This window comes from Armigeres subalbatus, chromosome 3 (genome assembly GCF_024139115.2).
Source record: "Armigeres subalbatus isolate Guangzhou_Male chromosome 3, GZ_Asu_2, whole genome shotgun sequence".
In the NCBI taxonomy this organism is placed as follows: Eukaryota; Metazoa; Arthropoda; class Insecta; order Diptera; family Culicidae; genus Armigeres; species Armigeres subalbatus.
The window spans coordinates 81,057,220-81,075,751 of NC_085141.1; the positions used below are offsets into that span (position 1 = coordinate 81,057,220).

Genomic DNA, 18,532 nt, shown 5'->3' on the forward strand with positions numbered 1-18,532 from the left:
CAGAGGTTCCCAAACTTTTAGATATGCGACCCACCTAGCAGAATCCCATATTGCTTGCGACCCACCAGGTACCAAATGCATTGATTTTGTGAAATTAGATAAAAATGAGTTCGCGTTAGATTGGACAAATCATAATAAATTGCTTTATATTCCATCATTGTATAGAGCTTGCTGACGTTTGATCATCTTTCTCTTGTACGCGCACAGAATGAATAGGATTTGTTTTCATCGGGAAACGCAAGTTCTATCCCCTCCGTGCGCGTGCAAGAGAAAGATAATTAATGTCAGCAAGCCTTATTTGTCACAAATTTCGTCAATTTTTTGGATTGGATGTGGATTGGATTTGGATGGGATTTGAATTGAATTTGGGTTGGATTTGGATTGGATTTGAAATTTATTCAGATTGGATTTCGATTTGATTAGGATTGGATTTGAATTAGATTTGGATTGGATTTGAATTAGATTTGGATTGGATTTGATTTACATTAGATTCGAATTGGATTAGGATTGGTTTTGGATTGGGTTCGGGGTTAAGATTTAGATTGTATAGAACTTCTTTCTACTTGCCCAAATATCTCAAAACAAAAGAAAAGGCCGTTGACCTCGTCAGGTTTGTTGTTCTTTAATTATCAAATCATTACATAGATCTTAATGATTCGCCTGCTTTGAGCGTGCTTACAGCGGCACACTAGGAGTTAACTTCCTGAAATCAGTATGGCGAAAGGCATCTAAGGTTCAATTTCGCAAAATTAAGCACCTTAAGGTGACTCGGGGAGGCATTACACACCGTGTTATTTTTCCTATCTTTTGTCTCTTTCTAGCATTGCCACCTCGTAATTTTGGAGCTTCGTATCTCGGGTTTCAGCTGTTTGATGTAACTGTAAAAGTATCAGCATGTAGATTACGAGTAAGCACGCGTCTGTGATACTTTTTCAAAGTCATATTTGTTGTAGAAAAAAAATTAAGCATTCAATGATGAAATGATGACGATTTGATGATTGTTTGGGCTTCCCGTGTCACCTTAATCGAAAAAATATTTGGTAGGTGTTGTAGCGGACACCATCCTCCATAACCGGTACCAAATAGCTTTTCATGAAAAGTTCCTAATTTTTAGAAAACCCGGGTTAGATGTCTTTCACCATACAAATTTCTGGCGATTAACTCATGCTGGCTATTTGCGCATATACGATAGCGCCCGGTAGTGGAAGCGGCGGGTAGAAAATCAGTCACTGCCTAATTTATTCAAAATATGGAATAGATTTGTGGGACAAAATAGTAACAAAATTGTGAATTAAGATTTGTCTTTCGCGACCCACCACTGAACAGCCCACGACCCCCCTAGGGGTCGCGACCCACAGTTTGGGAACCTCTGCTCTATACTCTTTTCTTTGAATTGTACGCTTGATTAATTCGGCTGTGGCTTCTTCATAAATCCACCTTAATTAACCAGCGTATCTCTCATAGACATACGATTGGAGAAAAGGGGGCTGGGGAATTAAAGGTGGATTTAACGAAATGTTTACATCATCTATGTTTTATTTTTGAGAGCCACTGCTCACAGAGTGGCAAAGGAGATTAAGAATCTCAAAACTAGACCGTGCAGCTTATACATGACCCTTTTTCATTCAATTTTTAGTGGAGATTGTAGGAGGGTTGCATTCACGACGGGATGGGCAGAAATTGAATAAATTAATTTTCACTATTTTGGAGTTTTCTATTAATTTTTGTTTTCCGAATGTATTTACGGACCATGTTGAATTCTGGAAATTTAAATTGCGAAGGCGATGTTTGAATCGTTGTTTAACTTGCCCCGCACCAAGCATTTCTATTTCCCCCGATGGGTTGAAAATACGGAGCAATAACAACTGAGCAAAATACAAAAAAAAACGTATCTTCCAATTTTTTATAATCATTATGTTATTTAACATTGAATGATTGCCTACCGTGAAAATTTGATGAAAAAACTCTTCCAAACATCATTTTGAGACCTGTTTCATGAGCACTTCAAAAAGTTGGTTCGGATTTTGCATAAGGCGAAAAATAAACAATGGCAGGAATTGCTTTTAGTAGCCGCAATCCTCCGGGAATGGCAGTCAGAAGGATCGGTCATTGCTGATCTAAATTACAGCTTCCGTTTCAACTTACCCCGCATTTCAACTTGCCCCGGTGTACCTTATTTCAAATGTATAAATTATCTTCACAATATATTTTAAAAAATTCCAAAATATTGATCGAAGTGGATGTTGGGAGGGAAAAACGGCTTTTATTTTCTCATGTTCTTACAGCAAAATTACTTTGGGGATTCCTCACGTATTTAAAGTATCGCCTTTCAATTAGAATGCAGTAGAATCATAGATGCAACTATCATAACTTCGATTTGAAAATAAATATTTTTATTTCACCAAAATATCACACGCTGAGAATCATAACTTCATTAACAACTTAACAGTTACAACCGTGATTGTTGCGTCTGGTGCAAGATACTATCATCCTTCATCACACCAAACCATTAAATCTTCGGCAAACTACCGCAATTCGCTACAATGATAAAATAAAAACATCGACGAAGAGCAATGGATTAATGCAGTTATGCCCCTATGATTCTAAACACGAGGTTTGTGATAAAACAATTTTCTGTTATAAAGAAAACTGATAAGCATATTTGTTTTAGGTATGCGCTAAATAAGAAGCCTTTCATCAACTATTGGGTTTCCTGAAGCACCAGGAAGAATATCTAAAATTGAAAAGATTAATCTGAACCGCCAATAGTGCAATTGATAGGGGAGACTGGGCAGACTTGATCCACTTTTCTCATTTTCGATGTATCTCAGCGCATGCAATCTTCAAAATTGGGGAAACTTTATCCCCTTTATATAATATCTGTATCCTTTCCCGTCAAAAATTGCATCTCATTTTATTGTCTCAATCGATTCTTTGGCTTATTTAAGGTAAACTTTATCTCTCTCTCTCAAGCCTCTAACTATTTTAAAAATCCAAAAAAAAGTTGAAAAAATATGGGTTCTTTGGGAAAGTTGACTTTAAATAAAATAGAGAATCGATTGGGCAAGTTAAAAATTTCGACGGGAAAGGTCAATTAGCTACTGGGGAAATACCAATAAGGGCATCGAGTAATATGGCTGGCGAAGTTTCAGAGCGATCATTTTTCCAAGATCCGTAATTTCATTTCCGCCATGCATCATCCGACTTATACATACAGCTTCATTCAAAAATAGTCAATAGTTTCAAAATAGTTGAAAATAGTGACTTTTTGCGAGAAAAAGTGACTTTAGTGACTTGAGGTCGAAAAAAGAGACTTTTTAGTGACTTGCCCGAAAAAAGTGACCAAGTCACTAAAAAGTGACCCGCTACCAGGCCTGGAAAAGTGGACTATACAGAAGTGAAAAAAAAGATCCACATGTTTAAACCGAAATGGTCAATGTTTACGTTTGCAAATTAATTCCTTGCGAAAAAAGTGTTCAATTAACCAGAATCAGAAGAATTTTGACAGTTTTGCACTGAACCTAAACCATTTTTTTTTACCGAATATCAATAGTTTAATGGTATTGAATAGAGCATGAACATGAATTTAAATGAAAATTTCGGATCACTGAAGCACGTTCTCGACCAAATCCAGGAATTGGAATAATATCTCCAATAGGTTTTATTACTCCACCCTCCGCTCATCTCATCACTTACACAAGAAAACAATTATCCTTGAAATTGTACAAACCTAAATCAGACGGTCATCAATAGGCCGTTTACTTCTTGCCCTTCTTATCGGCACCGGGAGCGTTGTTCTCCTGTTCCGTGGCTTCCTTAGCCTTCTTGGCGCGGGCACCGAAGTGACGAGCGTGCAGACGAGCCTGGCGAACAGCAAGGAAGGCAGAGAACTTCTTCTCCTTCTCGGTGATCGCACGGTACTCAACTTCCGGCTTCTCGTTCACAATCGGCATGACTGGTCCGCGCAGCTGTGTGGCCAGCTTGCGTTGCTCTTCGGTGGCCTCGCCCTTTCGTGGCTTCTTCTTCTCGTGAACCGGGAACAGAATCAGCTTGCTGCGGTATTCCTTCAGGCGTTGAATGTTCTTCTGTCGGCTTTCAACGGATTTGTTCTGACGACGGGGATCGACAGCAATGCCGATGGTCTGGGCGAATCCCTTGGTCAGACCAGCAGCCTACAATTAAAAAACGTAAAAAATCATGATTAATCCAGCGGGCGGTGTTGAGGTCTTTTTATAGAACTCGGATCGCTTTTTACGCGGTTTGTATTTGGCTATTTCTGGCTTAAGGATTTATCAAAACATTGAGATCAATCAAAGTTAATAATTATTGCCTATTTTTCGGGTATTTGCCACTCACCCGACGTGGACATTAATTGTCAATGTTCTGAAAAACTCGATGTGAATATGTACATTATGGGGTACATTTTGAATATAAATGAAAAATATATTGAAGATAACCACTTTTCTTCGATTGCACTCGAACCCATGACCCTCATTATGCTAGACTGGTGCTTTTAATCATCTGAGACCACGTTTAGATTATTAGCTATATCACTTGTTATAGAGTAACTTGACATGTTGATATATTTAGTTCTTAAAAATAATGTATACGACGTCTGATGTCAAGATTCTTTGTATCAAGGGATATATACTTTATAATCTGAACGTGGTATAAACTACCGAAAGACAGAAGTACCTTCTACAAGGAAAGTGGTTTCCTCCAATACATTTTGGCCAGGCAAAAAATTTCCAAAAAATCATATGGTAGTTAAAAAAAAGATAGACCGAGAAACAGATAACATATATCTGCGTAAAGAGCGACCCCAGTGTAAATCCCTTTCCGAAAAAGCAAATCGATGAAAGCTCTGTACCTACAAGAATATGAAAACAAACAACGTACCTTCAATTCAGCGAGAGTGAAACCGCGTCCGGGACGAATCTTGGTGTTGTAGCGCTGGGATGGACAACGGACAACCGGGCGCAGAGGTCCGGCAGCTGGGCGCGGGAACACGGCTTTGGCCTTCTTGATACGGTTCTGGCGCCTGCGAATTTTGCGGGCGGGCTGGTTGAACCAGGTCCGAATGTGCCGCTGCCAGTACTTGTGGAAGTGACCATTTGAAATCATATGATTTCCCTTCACCATCTTGATAGATTCTTAGGCTACGGTGGGGCCTATAATGAGAAGATACCAAAGAAAAAAGATGGATTCAATAAACTGGTATAAGATTCGTGTCAGACGGCAGCTTCAAGTCGATTGATTACAAAATATAACCTCAATAAAAAAAAAACAAATTACTCCAAGTCACTAATTCTTAAACATTGTTGAATATTTACAAAAAATAATATACTATCCCAGAAAATTAAAATCTGTTTCAGAGTATATATCTTTTGCAGCCAATACACTAGAAAATAGGTATTCGAAACACAAGTCAACCACAGCATCTTGACCCTACAAAATTGTAAACATTCGATACGCCAGTGAAAATCAAAATATATTCACATTTTTCCTTAATTCGCACCAATTCAACACTCCATTGAACAACCTTACGATGTTTCTCGTGAGAATTAATCATTTGCAACATTTTTCATCCAATCTAACACAAAAACTTAATGATATTCTTTCGTACCTCGATAAAAATGTGTTCACAGAACTACCGTACAGGCCGGAAAAGAGAGAGGCCGAAAAGGTTTGCACTGACAGATCGGAGCGATTTTGAGGCGACGCGGCTGACAGCTTGATTTGACAGCGATCCTGTTTCCGGTGGGAAACGTCTGAGGTGTCAATTTTGATACGTCAACATGAAACGTTTGAAATCAATACCAAATTTCCAAAACGACTTATCTGCTTTGGTAAACAAAGATTCAAACAACCCTCTGAGAAATCTGAGTCCGACAGGAGCTTGACATCAAAGAGAGAATCAGTGAGACAGAGTCCGATCTGAGTCTGAGCAGAGCAAGAGGATCCGCCTTACATCTCGCGATTCTGCACCGTTTGCGTCGAGCCCGTCTGACTTCGAACATGCGAAATGGCTTTGACGTTTCAGCCTGATGCGGGTCCGATGTCTTGCTATGGAACGTCAAGCCACATCGAGCTCCAGCTTTGGGTTGCTTCTTCTTGTTTTTGTTTTCTTTCATTAATAGTTTGCTGACGTTTAATCATCTTTCTCTTTCAAGCGCATAGAAAGGATAGAATTTGTTTTCATCGGGAAACGTCCTATCCTCTCTACGCGCTTGAAAGAGAAAGATGATTAGACGTCGCAAATTTAATTTGTTGTTTACGACGAAAGGTCCCTCTGAGAAATCTGAGTCCGACAGGAGCTTGACATCAAAGCCCCGATCAGTGAGACAGAGCCTGATCTGAGAGTGAGCAGAGCAAGAGGATCCGCCTTACATCTCGCGATTCTGCACCGTTTGCGTCGAGCCCGTCTGACTTCGAACATGCGAAATGGACTTGACGTCTCAGCCTGATATGGGTCCGATGTCCTGCTATGGAACGTCAAGCCACATCGAGCTCCTGATATGGGGTTCTTCTTCTTGTTTTTGTTTTCTTTCGTGAAAGAGCTTGCTGATGTCTAATCATCTTTCTCTTTCAAGCGCATAGAAATGATATTGCGAGAAGATAGAAAAATTCGAACGAGGGTCCGACGGTCGACCGTCGGAAAGTTGTTCCGCAAACGTCAAATCACTTGATGCACGGAAAATAATGTTGGTTGAAATAAAAGAAAATATGTAACTTTAAACGAGTGTTACATGCCGCTATGTATTTTAAATAAGTTTCATGGTACTTTCAAGGCATTTTGGAACGTATTTATGCGATTTTGAAACATTTTAGACTTCTAGAATATTCTTGATATCAAGGAATATCAACACTTTTCGCACAGTGCATATCATTTGAAGTTTCCGACACTCAGTCTTCTTCTTCTTCTTTGCTCCGCAAAATTAGAAGTTTTCTCTGTTCTCGCAATAGGGTCTCCTATGCGCTTGAAAGAGAAAGATTATTAGACGTCACTAAGCTCTCAAGAGCTGTTGATTACATTTTTTTTATCATTGTTTATTAAATATTAAAATCTAAACTGCTTCCAGAAGCGACATTTTACAATAATAATTATTTATTTATTTATGTCGAAATCATCGTTGTCATCGTTGTCTGGCTTTTCCGGGATCAGGATCAAGCAAACGGAATACCCAAATCGTTGCGCCAAAATACCCGAGAGAGGAAGTTTGTTCCGCGATTCGTTCATTACGTTCGGCGCTGTAAAAAAGGGAAGAAATTAAAATACAATTTGTGAAGGACAAAATATGATGAAGGATACTCACCAACTAAGCAGTCGAACCCGGATGCAATTGCCTCAGTAAAGTTTGGCGCAGGTTCGTTGCTGAGTCGAAGAATATTCGGAGAAGGATGTGGCAAGGGTTTCGATCCAAGACCCACAAAGATGAAGCATAGAATTGTTCCTCCACGGTTGCTGGGAAAATTTTAATTTGAGGGGATCAATTACGAGTAAACATTGCTGAAAGCGAAAGGAATATTGCTGAATCCTTGAGAAGTATGGAACTTTATGTGAAGATGTAAACATTCATGAAAAATCATAACATATTCGCACAGAAGGAGTTTTCACCATCGAAAAACAGAAATTTCTCAAACTATACCATCGGCAATTCCTACGATAATTCTTCCGGTAATTCATTTGAATTTCTTAAGGAATTCCTTCGCTCATTTCTTTCAGAATTCTTTCGTAAATTCGTTTGGTTTTTCTAATGGAATTACATAGCAAATCTCTTCAAAAATTCCTTTGGAAATTCTACGAAAATTCTTCGGGAATTCCTACGATGATTCCATTGGGAATACCTCAGGGAATTCATTCGGAAAATCTTCTGGGAAGCCTCTGTGCAGTCCTTCGGAAGGGAAGGTCCTATGTACATTCCTTCCGATGTTCTTCTGGGAATTCCTTTGGAAGTTTCTCTGGCAATTTCTTCGGAAGTTCCTCTTGTAATTCCTTTGGAAGTTCCTCTGCGAATTCGTATGAAAGTGCCTCTGGGAATTACTTTGGAAGTGTCTTTGGGAATTCCTTCGGAAGTTCCTCTGAGAATTCCTTCGAAAGTTTTTCTGAGAATTCCTTCGGATGTTTCTTTGAGAATTCCTTCGGAAGTTCTTCTGGCCATTCTCTAGCAAGTTCCTCTGTGAATTCCTTCGGAAGATCCTCTGTGAATTCCTTCCGAAGTTTCTCTGGGAATTCCTTCGGAAGTTCCTCTGTGAATTCCTTTGGAAATTCCTCTGAGAATTCCTTCGAAAGTTTCTCTGGAAATTCCTTCCGAAGTTCTTCTGGGAATTCCTTCGGAAGTTCCTCTGGAAATTCCTTCGGAAGTTCCTCTGGAAATTCCTTCGGAAGTTCCTCTGGAAATTCCTTCGGAAGTTCCTCTGGAAATTCCTTCGGAAGTTCCTCTGGAAATTCCTTCGGAAGTTCCTTTGTAAATTCCTTCGGAAGTTCCTCTGGAAATTCTTCGGAAGTTCCTCTAGAAATTCCTTCGGAAGTTCTTGTGGCAATTCTCTCGCAAGTTCCTCTGGGAATCCCTACGGAAGGTCTTCTGGCAATTCTCTCGTAAGTTCCTCTAGTAATTCCTTAGGTAGTTCCTCTGAGAATTCCTTCGGAAGTATCTCTGGGAATTCCTTCGGAAGTATCTCTGGGAATTCTTTCGGAAGTTCCTCTGGGAATTCCTCCGGAAGTTCTGCTGGGAATTCCTTCGGAAGTTCCTCTGCGAATTCCTTCGGAAGTTCCTTTGAGAATTCATTCGGAAGTTCCTCTGAGAATTTCTTCGGAAGTTTCTCTGGGAATTCCTTCGGAAGTTCCTCTGGGAATTCCTTCGGAAGATCTTCTGGGAATTCCTTCGGAAGTTCTTGAGGGAATTCCTTCGGAAGTTCCTCTGGGAATTCCTTCGGAAGTGACTCTGAGATTTCCTTCGGAATTTCCTCTGAGAATTTCTTCGGAAGTGACTCTGAGATTTCCTTCGGAAGTTCCTCTGAGAATTCCTTCGGAAGTTTCTCTGGGAATTCCTTTGGAAGTTTCTCTGGGAATTCCTTCGGAAGTTCTTCTGGGAATTCCGTCGGAAGTTCCTCTGAAAATTCCTTCAGAAGTTCTTCTGGCAATTCTCTCGCAAGTTCCTCCCTTCGGAAGTTTCTCTGGGAATTGCTTCGGAAGCTCCTCAGGGAATTGCTTCGGAACTTCCTCGAGGAACTCTTTCGAAAGTTCCTCTGGGAACTTCTTCGGAAGTTCCTCTGGGAACTGCTTCGGAAGTTCTTCTGGGAACTCCTTCAGAAGTTCCTCTGGGAACTCCTGTGGAAGTTCCTATGGGAACTCCTGTGGAAGTTCCTCTGGGAACTCCTGTGGAAGTTCCTCTGGGAACTCCTTCGGAAGTTCCTCTGGAAACTTCTTCGGAAGTTCCTCTGGGAACTCCTTCGGAAGTTCCTCTGGGAACTGCTTCGGAAGTTCCTCTGGGAACTCCTTCGGAAGTTCCTGTGGGAACTCCTTCGGAAGTTCCTCTGGGAACTCCTTCGGAAGTTCCTCTGGGAATTCCTTCGGAAGTTCCTCTGGGATCTCCTTCGGAAGTTCCACTGGGATCTCCTTCGGAAGTTCCACTGGGAATCTCTTTGGAATTTCCTCTGGGAATCCCTTCGGAAGTTCCTCTGAGAATCCATTCGGAAGTTACTCTGCGAATTGCTTCGGAAGTTCCTCTGGGAACGCTTTCGGAAGTTCCTCTGGGAACTCTTTCGGAAGTTCCTCTGGGAACTCTTTCGGAAGTTCCTTTGGGAACTCTTTCGGAAGTTCCTCTGGGAACTCCTTCGGAAGTTCCTGTAGGAACTCCTTCGGAAGTTCCTGTAGAAACTCCTTCGGAAGTTCCTCTGGGAATTCCTTCGGAAGTATCTCTGGGAATTCCTTCGGAAGTTCTTTTGGGAATTCCGTCGGAAGTTCCTCTGGAAATTCCTTCAGAAGTTCTTCTGGCAATTCTCTCGCAAGTTCCTCCCTTCGGAAGTTTCTCTGGGAATTGCTTCGGAAGCTCCTCAGGGAATTGCTTCGGAACTTCCTCGAGGAACTCTTTCGAAAGTTCCTCTGGGAACTGCTTCGGAAGTTCTTCTGGGAACTCCTTCAGAAGTTCCTCTGGGAACTCCTGTGGAAGTTCCTCTGGGAACTCCTGTGGAAGTTCCCTAGAGAACTCCTGCGAAGTTACTCTGGGAACTCCTGTGGAAGTTCTTCTGGGAACTCCTGTGGAAGTTCCTCTGGGAACTCCTTCGGAAGTTCCTCTGGAAACTGCTTCGGAAGTTCCTCTGGGAACTCCTTCGGAAGTTCCTCTGGGAATTTCTCCAGAAGTTCCTCTGGGAACTCCTATGGAAGTTCCTCTGGGAACTCCTATGGAAGTTCCTCTGGGAACTCCTATGGAAGTTCCTCTGGGAACTCCTACGGAAGTTCCTCTGGGAACTCTTTCGGAAGTTCCTTTGGGAACTGCTTCGGAAGTTCTTCTGGGAACTCCTTCAGAAGTTCCTCTGGGAACTCCTGTGGAAGTTCCTCTGGGAACTCCTGTGGAAGTTCCTCTGGGAACTCCTTCGGAAGTTCCTCTGGAAACTTCTTCGGAAGTTCCTCTGGGAACTGCTTCGGAAGTTCTTCTGGGAACTCCTTCAGAAGTTCCTCTGGGAACTCCTTCAGAAGTTCCTCTGGGAACTCCTTCAGAAGTTCCTCTGGGAACTCCTGTGGAAGTTCCTCTGGGAGCTCCTGTGGAAGTTCCTCTGGGAACTCCTTCGGAAGTTCCTTTGGGAACTCTTTCGGAAGTTCCTTTGGGAACTCCTTCGGAAGTTCCTTTGGGAACTCCTTCGGAAGTTCCTTTGGGAACTCCTTCGGAAGTTCCTTTGGGAACTCCTTCGGAAGTTCCTCTGGGAACTCCTTTGGAAGTTCCTCTGGGAACTCCTTCGGAAGTTCCTCTGGGAACTCCTTCGGAAGTTCCTCTGGGAACTCCTTCGGAAGTTCCTCTGGGAACTCCTTCGGAAGTTCCTCTGGGAACTCCTTCGGAAGTTCCTCTGGGAACTCCTTCGGAAGTTCCTCTGGGAACTCCTTCGGAAGTTCCTCTGGGAACTCCTTCGGAAGTTCCTCTGGGAACTCCTTCGGAAGTTCCTCTGGGAACTCCTTCGGAAGTTCCTCTGGGAACTTCGGAAGTTCCTCTGGGAACTCCTTCGGAAGTTCCTCTGGGAAATCTATCGGAACTTCCTCTGGGAACTCCTTCGGAAGTTCCTCTAAGAACTCCTTCGGAAGTTCCTCTGGGAACTCCTTCGGAAGTTCCTCTGGGAACTCCTTCGGAAGTTCCTCTGGGAACTCCTTCGGAAGTTCCTCTGGGAACTCCTTCGGAAGTTCCTCTGGGAACTCCTTCGGAAGTTCCTCTGGGAACTCCTTCGGAAGTTCCTCTGGGAACTCTTTCGGAAGTTCCTCTGGGAATCTCTTTGGAAGTTCCTCTGGGAATCCCTTCGGAAGGAAAAAAATCCATAGGGAATTCCCACGGGAACGAAGGAATTCCCAAAGGAACTTCCGAAGGAATTCCCAAACAAACTTTCGAAAGAATTCCCAGAAGAATTTCTGATGAAATTCCAAGAGGAACTTCCGAAGAAGATCCCAGAGGAACTTCTGAAGGAGATCCCAGAGGAACTTCCGAAGGAGATCCCAGAGGAACTTCCGAAGTAGTTCCTAGAGGAACTTCCGAAGGAGTTTCCAGAGGACTTCCGAAGGAGTTCCCAGAGGAACTTCCGAAAGAGTTCCAAGAGGAACTTCCGAAGCAATTCCCAGAGGAGCTTCCGAATGGATTCTCAGAGGAACTTCCCAAGGGATTCCCAGAGGAAATTCCAAAGAGATTCCCAGTGGAACTTCCGAAGGAGATCCCAGTGGAACTTCCGAAGGAGATCCCAGAGGAACTTCCGAAGGAATTCCCAGAGGCTCTTCTGGAAGAACTCACAGAGGAACTTCCGAAGGAGATCCCAGAGGAACTTCCGAAAGAATGCACAGAGGAACTTGCGAGAGAATTGCCAGAAGAACTTTCGAAGGAAGTTTCAGAGGAATTTCCGAAGGAATTTCCAGAAGAATTTTCGAATTAATTCCCAGAGGAACTTCCGAAGGAGTTCCCAGAGATACTTCCGAAGGAATTTCCAGAGGAACTTCCGAAGGAATTCTCAGGGGAACTTCCGAAGGAATTCCCAGAGGCACTTCTGGAAGAACTCACAGAGGAACTTCCGAAGGAATTCCCAGAGAAACTTCCGAAAGAATGCACAGATGAACTTGCGAGAGAATTGCCAGAAGAACTTTCGAAGGAAGTTTCAGAGGAATATCCGAAGGAATTTCCAGGAGAACTTCCGAAGGAATGCACAGAGGAACTTCCGAAGGAGTTCCCAGAGATACTTCCGAAGGAATTCCCAGATGAACTTCCGAAGGAATTCCCAGATGAACTTTCGAAGGAATTCCCAGAAGAATTTTCAAAGGAATTCCCAGAGTAACTTCCGAAGGAATTCTCAAAAAAAACTCCCGAAAAATTTCCTCGAAGAATTTCCGTTGGAATTTCCAGAGACTCTTCCGAAGAAGTTCCCAGAGGAACTTCCGAAGTAGTTCCCAGAGGAACTTCCAAAGCAGTTCCCAGAGGAACTTCAGAAGGGTTCCCAGAGAAACTTTCGAAAGGAGTTCCCATAGGAACTTCCGAAGGAGTTCCCAGAGGAACTTTCGAAAGAGTTCCCTGAGAAAGTTCCGAAGCAATTCCCTGAGGAGCTTCCGAAGCAATTTCCAGAGAAACTTCCGAAGGGAGGAACTTGCGAGAGAATTGCCAGAAGAACTTCTGAAGGAATTTTCAGAGGAACTTCCGACGGAATTCCCAGAAGAACTTCCGAAGGAATTCCCAGAGGAACTTCCGAAGGAATTCCCAGAGAAACTTCGGAAGGAATTTCCAGCGGAACTTCCGAAGGAATTCTCAGAGGAATTTCCGAAGGAATTCACAGAGGAACTGCCGAAAGAATTCTCAGAGATACTTCCAAAGAAATTCCCAGAGAAACTTCGGAAAGAATTCTCAGAGGATCTTCCGAAGGAATTCACAGAGGAACTTGCTAGAGAATTGCCAGAAGAACTTCCGAAGGAATTCCCAGAGCAAATTCCATAGGAATTCTCAGAGGAACTTCCGAAGGAATTCTCAAAGGAACTTGCGAAGGAATTCGCAGAGGAACTTCTGGAGGAATTGCCAGAGAAACTTCCAAAGGAATTCTCAGAGGAACTTCCTAAGGAATTACTAGAGGAACTTACGAGAGAATTGCCAGAAGACCTTCCGTAGGGATTCCCAGAGGAACTTCCGAAGGAATTTCCAGAGGAACTTCCGAAGGAATTCCCAGAGGAACTTCGGAAGGAATTTCCAGAGGAACTTCCGAAGGAATTCTCAGAGGAATTTCCAAAGGAATTCACAGAGGAACTACCGAAAGAATTCCCAGAGATACTTCCAAAGGAATTCCCAGAGAAACTTCGGAAGGAATTCTCAGAGGATCTTCCGAAGGAATACTCAGAGGATCTTCCGAAGGAATTCACAGATAAACTTGCTAGAGAATTGCCAGAAGAACTTCCGAAGGAATTCTCAGAGGAACTTCCGAAGGAATTCTCAAAAAAAACTTCCGAAGGAATTCGCATAAAAACTTTCGAAGGAATTCTCAGAGGAACTTCCGAAAGAATTCGCAGAGGAACTTCCGAAGGAATTCCCAAAGACACTTCCAAAGTAATTTCCAGAGGCACTTTCATACGAATTCGCAGAGGAACTTCCGAAGGAATTGACAGAGGAACTTCCAAAGGAATTACAAGAGGAACTTCCGAGAGAATTACCAGAAGAACTTCCGAAGAAATTGCCAGAGAAACTTCCGAAGGAATTATCAGAGGAATCCTCCGGGAATTCCTCCGTGAATTTCTTCGGGAATTCCCCCGAGAATTCCTTCGGGAATTCCTCCGGGAACGAAGAAATTCCCAGAGGAACTTCCGATGGAATTCCCAAAAAAAACTTTCGAAAGAATTCCCAGAAAAATTTCCGATGGAATTCCCAGGGAACTTCCGAAGGAGATCCCAGAGGAACTTCCGAAGGAGTTTCCAGAGGAACTTTCAAAGGAGTTTCCAGAGGAAGTTCCGAAGGGATTCCCAGAGGAACTTCCAAAGAGATTCCCAGTGGAACTTCCGAAGGAGATCCCAGAGGAACTTCCGAAGGAGATCCCAGAAGAACTTCCGAAGGAATTTCCAGAAGAACTTTCGAAGGAATTCCCAGAGGAACTTCCGAAGGAGTTCCCAGAGATACTTCCGAAGGAATTCCCGGAAGAATTCACGAAGGAATTCCCGGAGGAATTCACGAAGGAATTCCCGGAGGAATTCACGAAGGAATTCCCGGAGGAATTCTCGAAGGAATTCCCGGAGGAATTCCCGACGGAATTCCCGGAGGAATTTCCGGAGGAATTCATGCAGGAATTCCCGGAGGAATTCTCGGAGGAATTCCCGGAGGAATTTTCTCCTCTGGGAGCTCCTTCGGAAGTTCCTCTGGGAGCTCCTTCGGAAGTTCCTCTGGGAATTCCTTCGGAAATTCCTCTGGGAATTCTATCGGAAGTTTTTTTGGGAATTCCCGAACGAATTCCCAAAGGAAGTCTAGGAGAAATTGCCGAATTTAAAACTTTCGGAGGAAGTTCTGAAGGATTACATGGAGGTATTACCGAAGGACATTCCAGAGTAATCCTCGAAGGAATTCACGGAGGAATTCTAGAAAGACCCCCGAAGAAATTCCCTTAGGAATCTTCGAAGGAATTTTCTGAAGGAATTTCCAAAGAAATGACCGAAAGAATTTATGAAAGAATTACCAATAGAACTTATGAAGGAAATCCCAGAAGTAGTTCATGAATAAATTCCCAGAGAAATTTAGTTATTTAGTTCCGAAAGAATTCCCAAAGGAAATCTAGGAGAAATTCCAGAAGGAAGTCTCGGAAGAACTACTGGAAGAACTTTCGAAGGGAGTTCCGATGGAATCTCCGAGAATTCCAGAGGAATTCCCGGAGGAAAAACTATCCGCAGAAATTCCAGGACGAATTCCAGAAGGCTTTCCCGCAGGAATTTCTAGAGGAATACTCAAAGAAATTATCAGAGGAATTACCGAACGAATTGCCGGAGGAAATTCTTGGGGGATTCCCGAAGGAACGCCCAAAACATTTTATGACGAAATTCCCAGACAGATTCCCGAATATATTATCGGAGGAGTTCTTTATCTTGATGTATTTCGCGGAGGTGTTCTCGAATGACTACGCGGAGTAATTCTCGGTGGAATCGCTGAAGAAATTACCGAAGCCATAAGTGGAGAAATTCTCGAACGAATTCCAATTTCTGGAAGAATTTCCGTAGAAACTCGAAGAAACCCCCGAGTGAATTCCAAAACAAATTCGCGGAAAAATTCCCAAAGGAATTCTCGGCGGAATTACCGAAGCAGCTGGTTTACAGTTCGGAAAGCGTATCACGGGATTTGGTCCCCCAGGAATTACGGGCACGGAAAACGAAATTCCCGCCCCTTCGAAAATACAAGGGAGACAAAATCCCGTGACACGTTTTCCGAACTGTTAGTCAGCCTTTAAGGGTTAATTTTTGAAGGGAATATTTCAGAGGAAATTCAGAAAAGAAATTGAAGCGAAATTCCCGGAGGAATTTTTGAAGGAAATTGAGGAAATGCTTATCTTCGCGCATGGCAACTACATTATATTTACTTACCAAACACATTTGGAGCAATTCCTTAAGCCCCTTTCTGTTCCGCGAGAATTCCCTGGAAAATTCGCAGCAATACATAAAGATGCTCCCGAAGGCCATTTTCGGAAACACTTGAAAATTTTCAGGTTTAACGACATGCGCCTTAATTTCCTGCCTGCCGACTCTTCCTCGTCATGTAAGAATTCAAGATGGCAATTCCATCGCCTCCGGAACCATCAGCCCAAAAATGGATCCCAAAATGATAAGCTTGGAGATACGCAAATTGAGAGGATGTCTTGCCATGACGCGCCCCGTGTAGGTCAAAACTCCATCCTGCTGCTTTCAAATTGCCTTTCACGGTTCAAACGGTTCAAAATGCTCCAATTTCTTCAAGTATTTCTGAGGTCACTGAGATTACAGCCATCGTGGGAATCGAATGTGGCGGACCCATTTCCAGTACTTTGGCTTTCAGAACTACGTTCTCTAGAGGATAGCGAAGAATTTGCGGTGACGTCGAGAAGCGCATTTGATTCCCATAGAACCGTTGGTATCTGGTACGGTGATGAAACTCTCAGCAACGTTGGTGGATAGAATTACTTTGCGCTGTCCGGGAGCTGGCTAACGAAATACTTTCACCTGAAAACATACGTTTATAAAGTTTGAAAATAATTTCTAATTAATTAAATAATTTTAAAGCTTTCACTCACCTGTTCATCAACAGGAAGAATAAAGAGCAACCGATGAATGTCCTTGCGTTTTTGTTACTGTTAACAATTTCGTTGATACTCGGAAGGAAAATCAGAACAACTGTTGGTTTATATTCCATTCGTTCCTCATAGTTACATTTTTGATTGCACACGAGCACCAATTAAGCACTGAATATATTTTCCCGAACTGCGCGTAATGTTTCATAAAAATATTTATCGCGACGGCAAACGCGGAACTAACAATTTTCACGCTTTCATTTTTTCTCGACCGGATCGAACCCTCCATGACCACCTCGCACATAAACAAGGTTCAATAAGTCAGAGCGAGAAGCAAAATTTCGAAATCGCTCGTTTCTGAAATTATTGTTTTGTTCCTTTTACTCCTATAGCATAAAACAAACGTCAAAACGATTTTTCGATGAAAAAGAAGAAGTTGCATTTCGCCCGGGCTTGATCATCCCCGCTCGGAAAGATCTTCTAGATGTCTCCCGTGATATCTCTGAGACAAAAAAATGAGTCTCCTAGATATTTTTCTTCGATGTCTAGAACCCGTCAGACCTCAAATCCGCCTCAAATGCAACAACCGTTTCTACCTCAAATTTAGAACTGATAAACCGGTTGAGATTTGACAGATAGAATCTCTTCGATGTTTCTTAGATACCTCTTAGACATGGGTACCACTATTCTAGTAGAATTTTCCTAGATATCTTGGAGATATAATTTTATTTTTCTTCTTCTTTTTTATTGAAATTTTCGGATTATTTACTTTTTCGAAGCTGTTTCATAGTTTGGATTTTTATTTTATTTTATATTTCTTTTTTATGTTTATAATGATAAAATTAAAAAGGCATGGAACGTCTGTCACCGGAATCGTGGCAGCATGCGGAACACCCTGCGATGTGGTGACTCCATAGCCCTGAAAATCCCTGAGTAATCCTCCCGCTGCTCAACGAGTGTTTCGTTATATTAGATTGGCCAAATCGGGTACCTCGTCGATGAAGCCGGTGACATCGTTCCGAACATCTCTCGAGCGTGAAGCATGTGATGGATGATTTTAAATTGGGATCTGACCCGGATGAATTTTTGGTTGGATCTCGCAATGATTTTAACCGGCAGCTGGTGTCGCCTGCAAAATTGAAAAAAGCTAATTTAGAAGTGCTGCTGCTATTTCAATACAGTGAAATGAAATGTATAGTGATTCCTGGTGTCTCAGGTGAGGACAATCCTCAGATTCTTACCGGAAATAAAAATACGGCAAATAGAAACGTTAACCTTGCAGTTCCTCGGTTGGTTCTTCTCCGATGGGATACTTTTGTATGCAGTAACAGCTTCATTCGCCTGTTTTGGGAATTTCCGGGACCCGGGTAATCACTGACCTTCGTACCTGAGGCTTTGAAGCCAAGCACATGGTTCTGCAACGGTGGCTATAATTATAAAATAGATATTTGTTATCGTGAACAAACAAATTGAATAATTTTGTTTTGGTTTGGATAAAAAGCAAAACAAAATATTGTGCTTAATCAAAGCTTGCCTTAACGTTTATCAACGAACTCCGTTTCATCCGACGAATTGAGCTAGCACTTCGGTATCCAGCAGCAAAAGCACAATAAGATGCCATTTACGGCAAAATTCTCCATTAGCAACCGCCAACTGTTCACGCTAGAGCCTTTTCTGCGATTTTTGCCAACGCCGCGTATCACTTTATTGTGCTTTTCCACCAACTGCACTTTGGCCTTAGCGGAAGACGCCCTTCTGGAGTATGCTAATTTCGTCGATCCGGAGAGGATTCAAATTTAATCAGAAAGAACCAGTCACGATCTCAAAAGGAAAAGACATGTTGTCGGTACAAAAGATGGCGACGAAAAGAGAAAAAAAAGATAGTTGAACCGCTAGCGTGCTTGATGTGTGAGTGTCCGGTGAAAACCTTGAAAACAAGATGAAGTTGAAACTTCGCTAGAGTTGGTTTGCGTCTTATCGAGGTAGATTCCTGGTCGCTGTTAGATATCGTTCCGAGTGGGTCGAGGGCGACGTTGAGAGGGGTTTTTTCATTTTTGTTTATTTAATAAGG

The 18,532-nt window shown here is 42.5% G+C and overlaps 2 protein-coding genes across 3 annotated transcripts; both read right to left on the reverse strand.

The window, feature by feature from the left end:
- Nucleotides 1-3,629: 3,629 nt before the first annotated feature.
- On the reverse strand, nt 3,630-5,778 carry LOC134219079 (large ribosomal subunit protein eL13). Its single transcript, XM_062697753.1, has 3 exons — nt 5,627-5,778; nt 4,900-5,171; nt 3,630-4,172 (listed from the first exon to the last, which is right to left on the reverse strand). The coding sequence occupies exons 2-3, from the start codon at nt 5,140-5,142 to the stop codon at nt 3,759-3,761; spliced, it is 657 nt and encodes a 218-aa protein (XP_062553737.1). The 5' UTR covers nt 5,143-5,171; nt 5,627-5,778; the 3' UTR covers nt 3,630-3,758.
- A 1,266-nt stretch (nt 5,779-7,044) lies between these two features.
- On the reverse strand, nt 7,045-16,902 carry LOC134220225 (uncharacterized). Of its 2 annotated transcripts, none has more exons than XR_009981809.1 (4): nt 16,465-16,902; nt 15,782-16,393; nt 7,317-7,510; nt 7,045-7,251 (listed from the first exon to the last, which is right to left on the reverse strand). XR_009981809.1 is itself a non-coding variant. In XM_062699220.1 (4 exons), the coding sequence occupies exons 2-4, from the start codon at nt 15,913-15,915 to the stop codon at nt 7,109-7,111; spliced, it is 426 nt and encodes a 141-aa protein (XP_062555204.1). In that variant the 5' UTR covers nt 15,916-16,393; nt 16,465-16,902; the 3' UTR covers nt 7,045-7,108. The 2 variants fall into 2 exon arrangements, 1 of the variants encoding a protein (XP_062555204.1); XM_062699220.1 differs by having other exon boundaries at nt 7,317-7,465.
- Nucleotides 16,903-18,532: the final 1,630 nt, after the last annotated feature.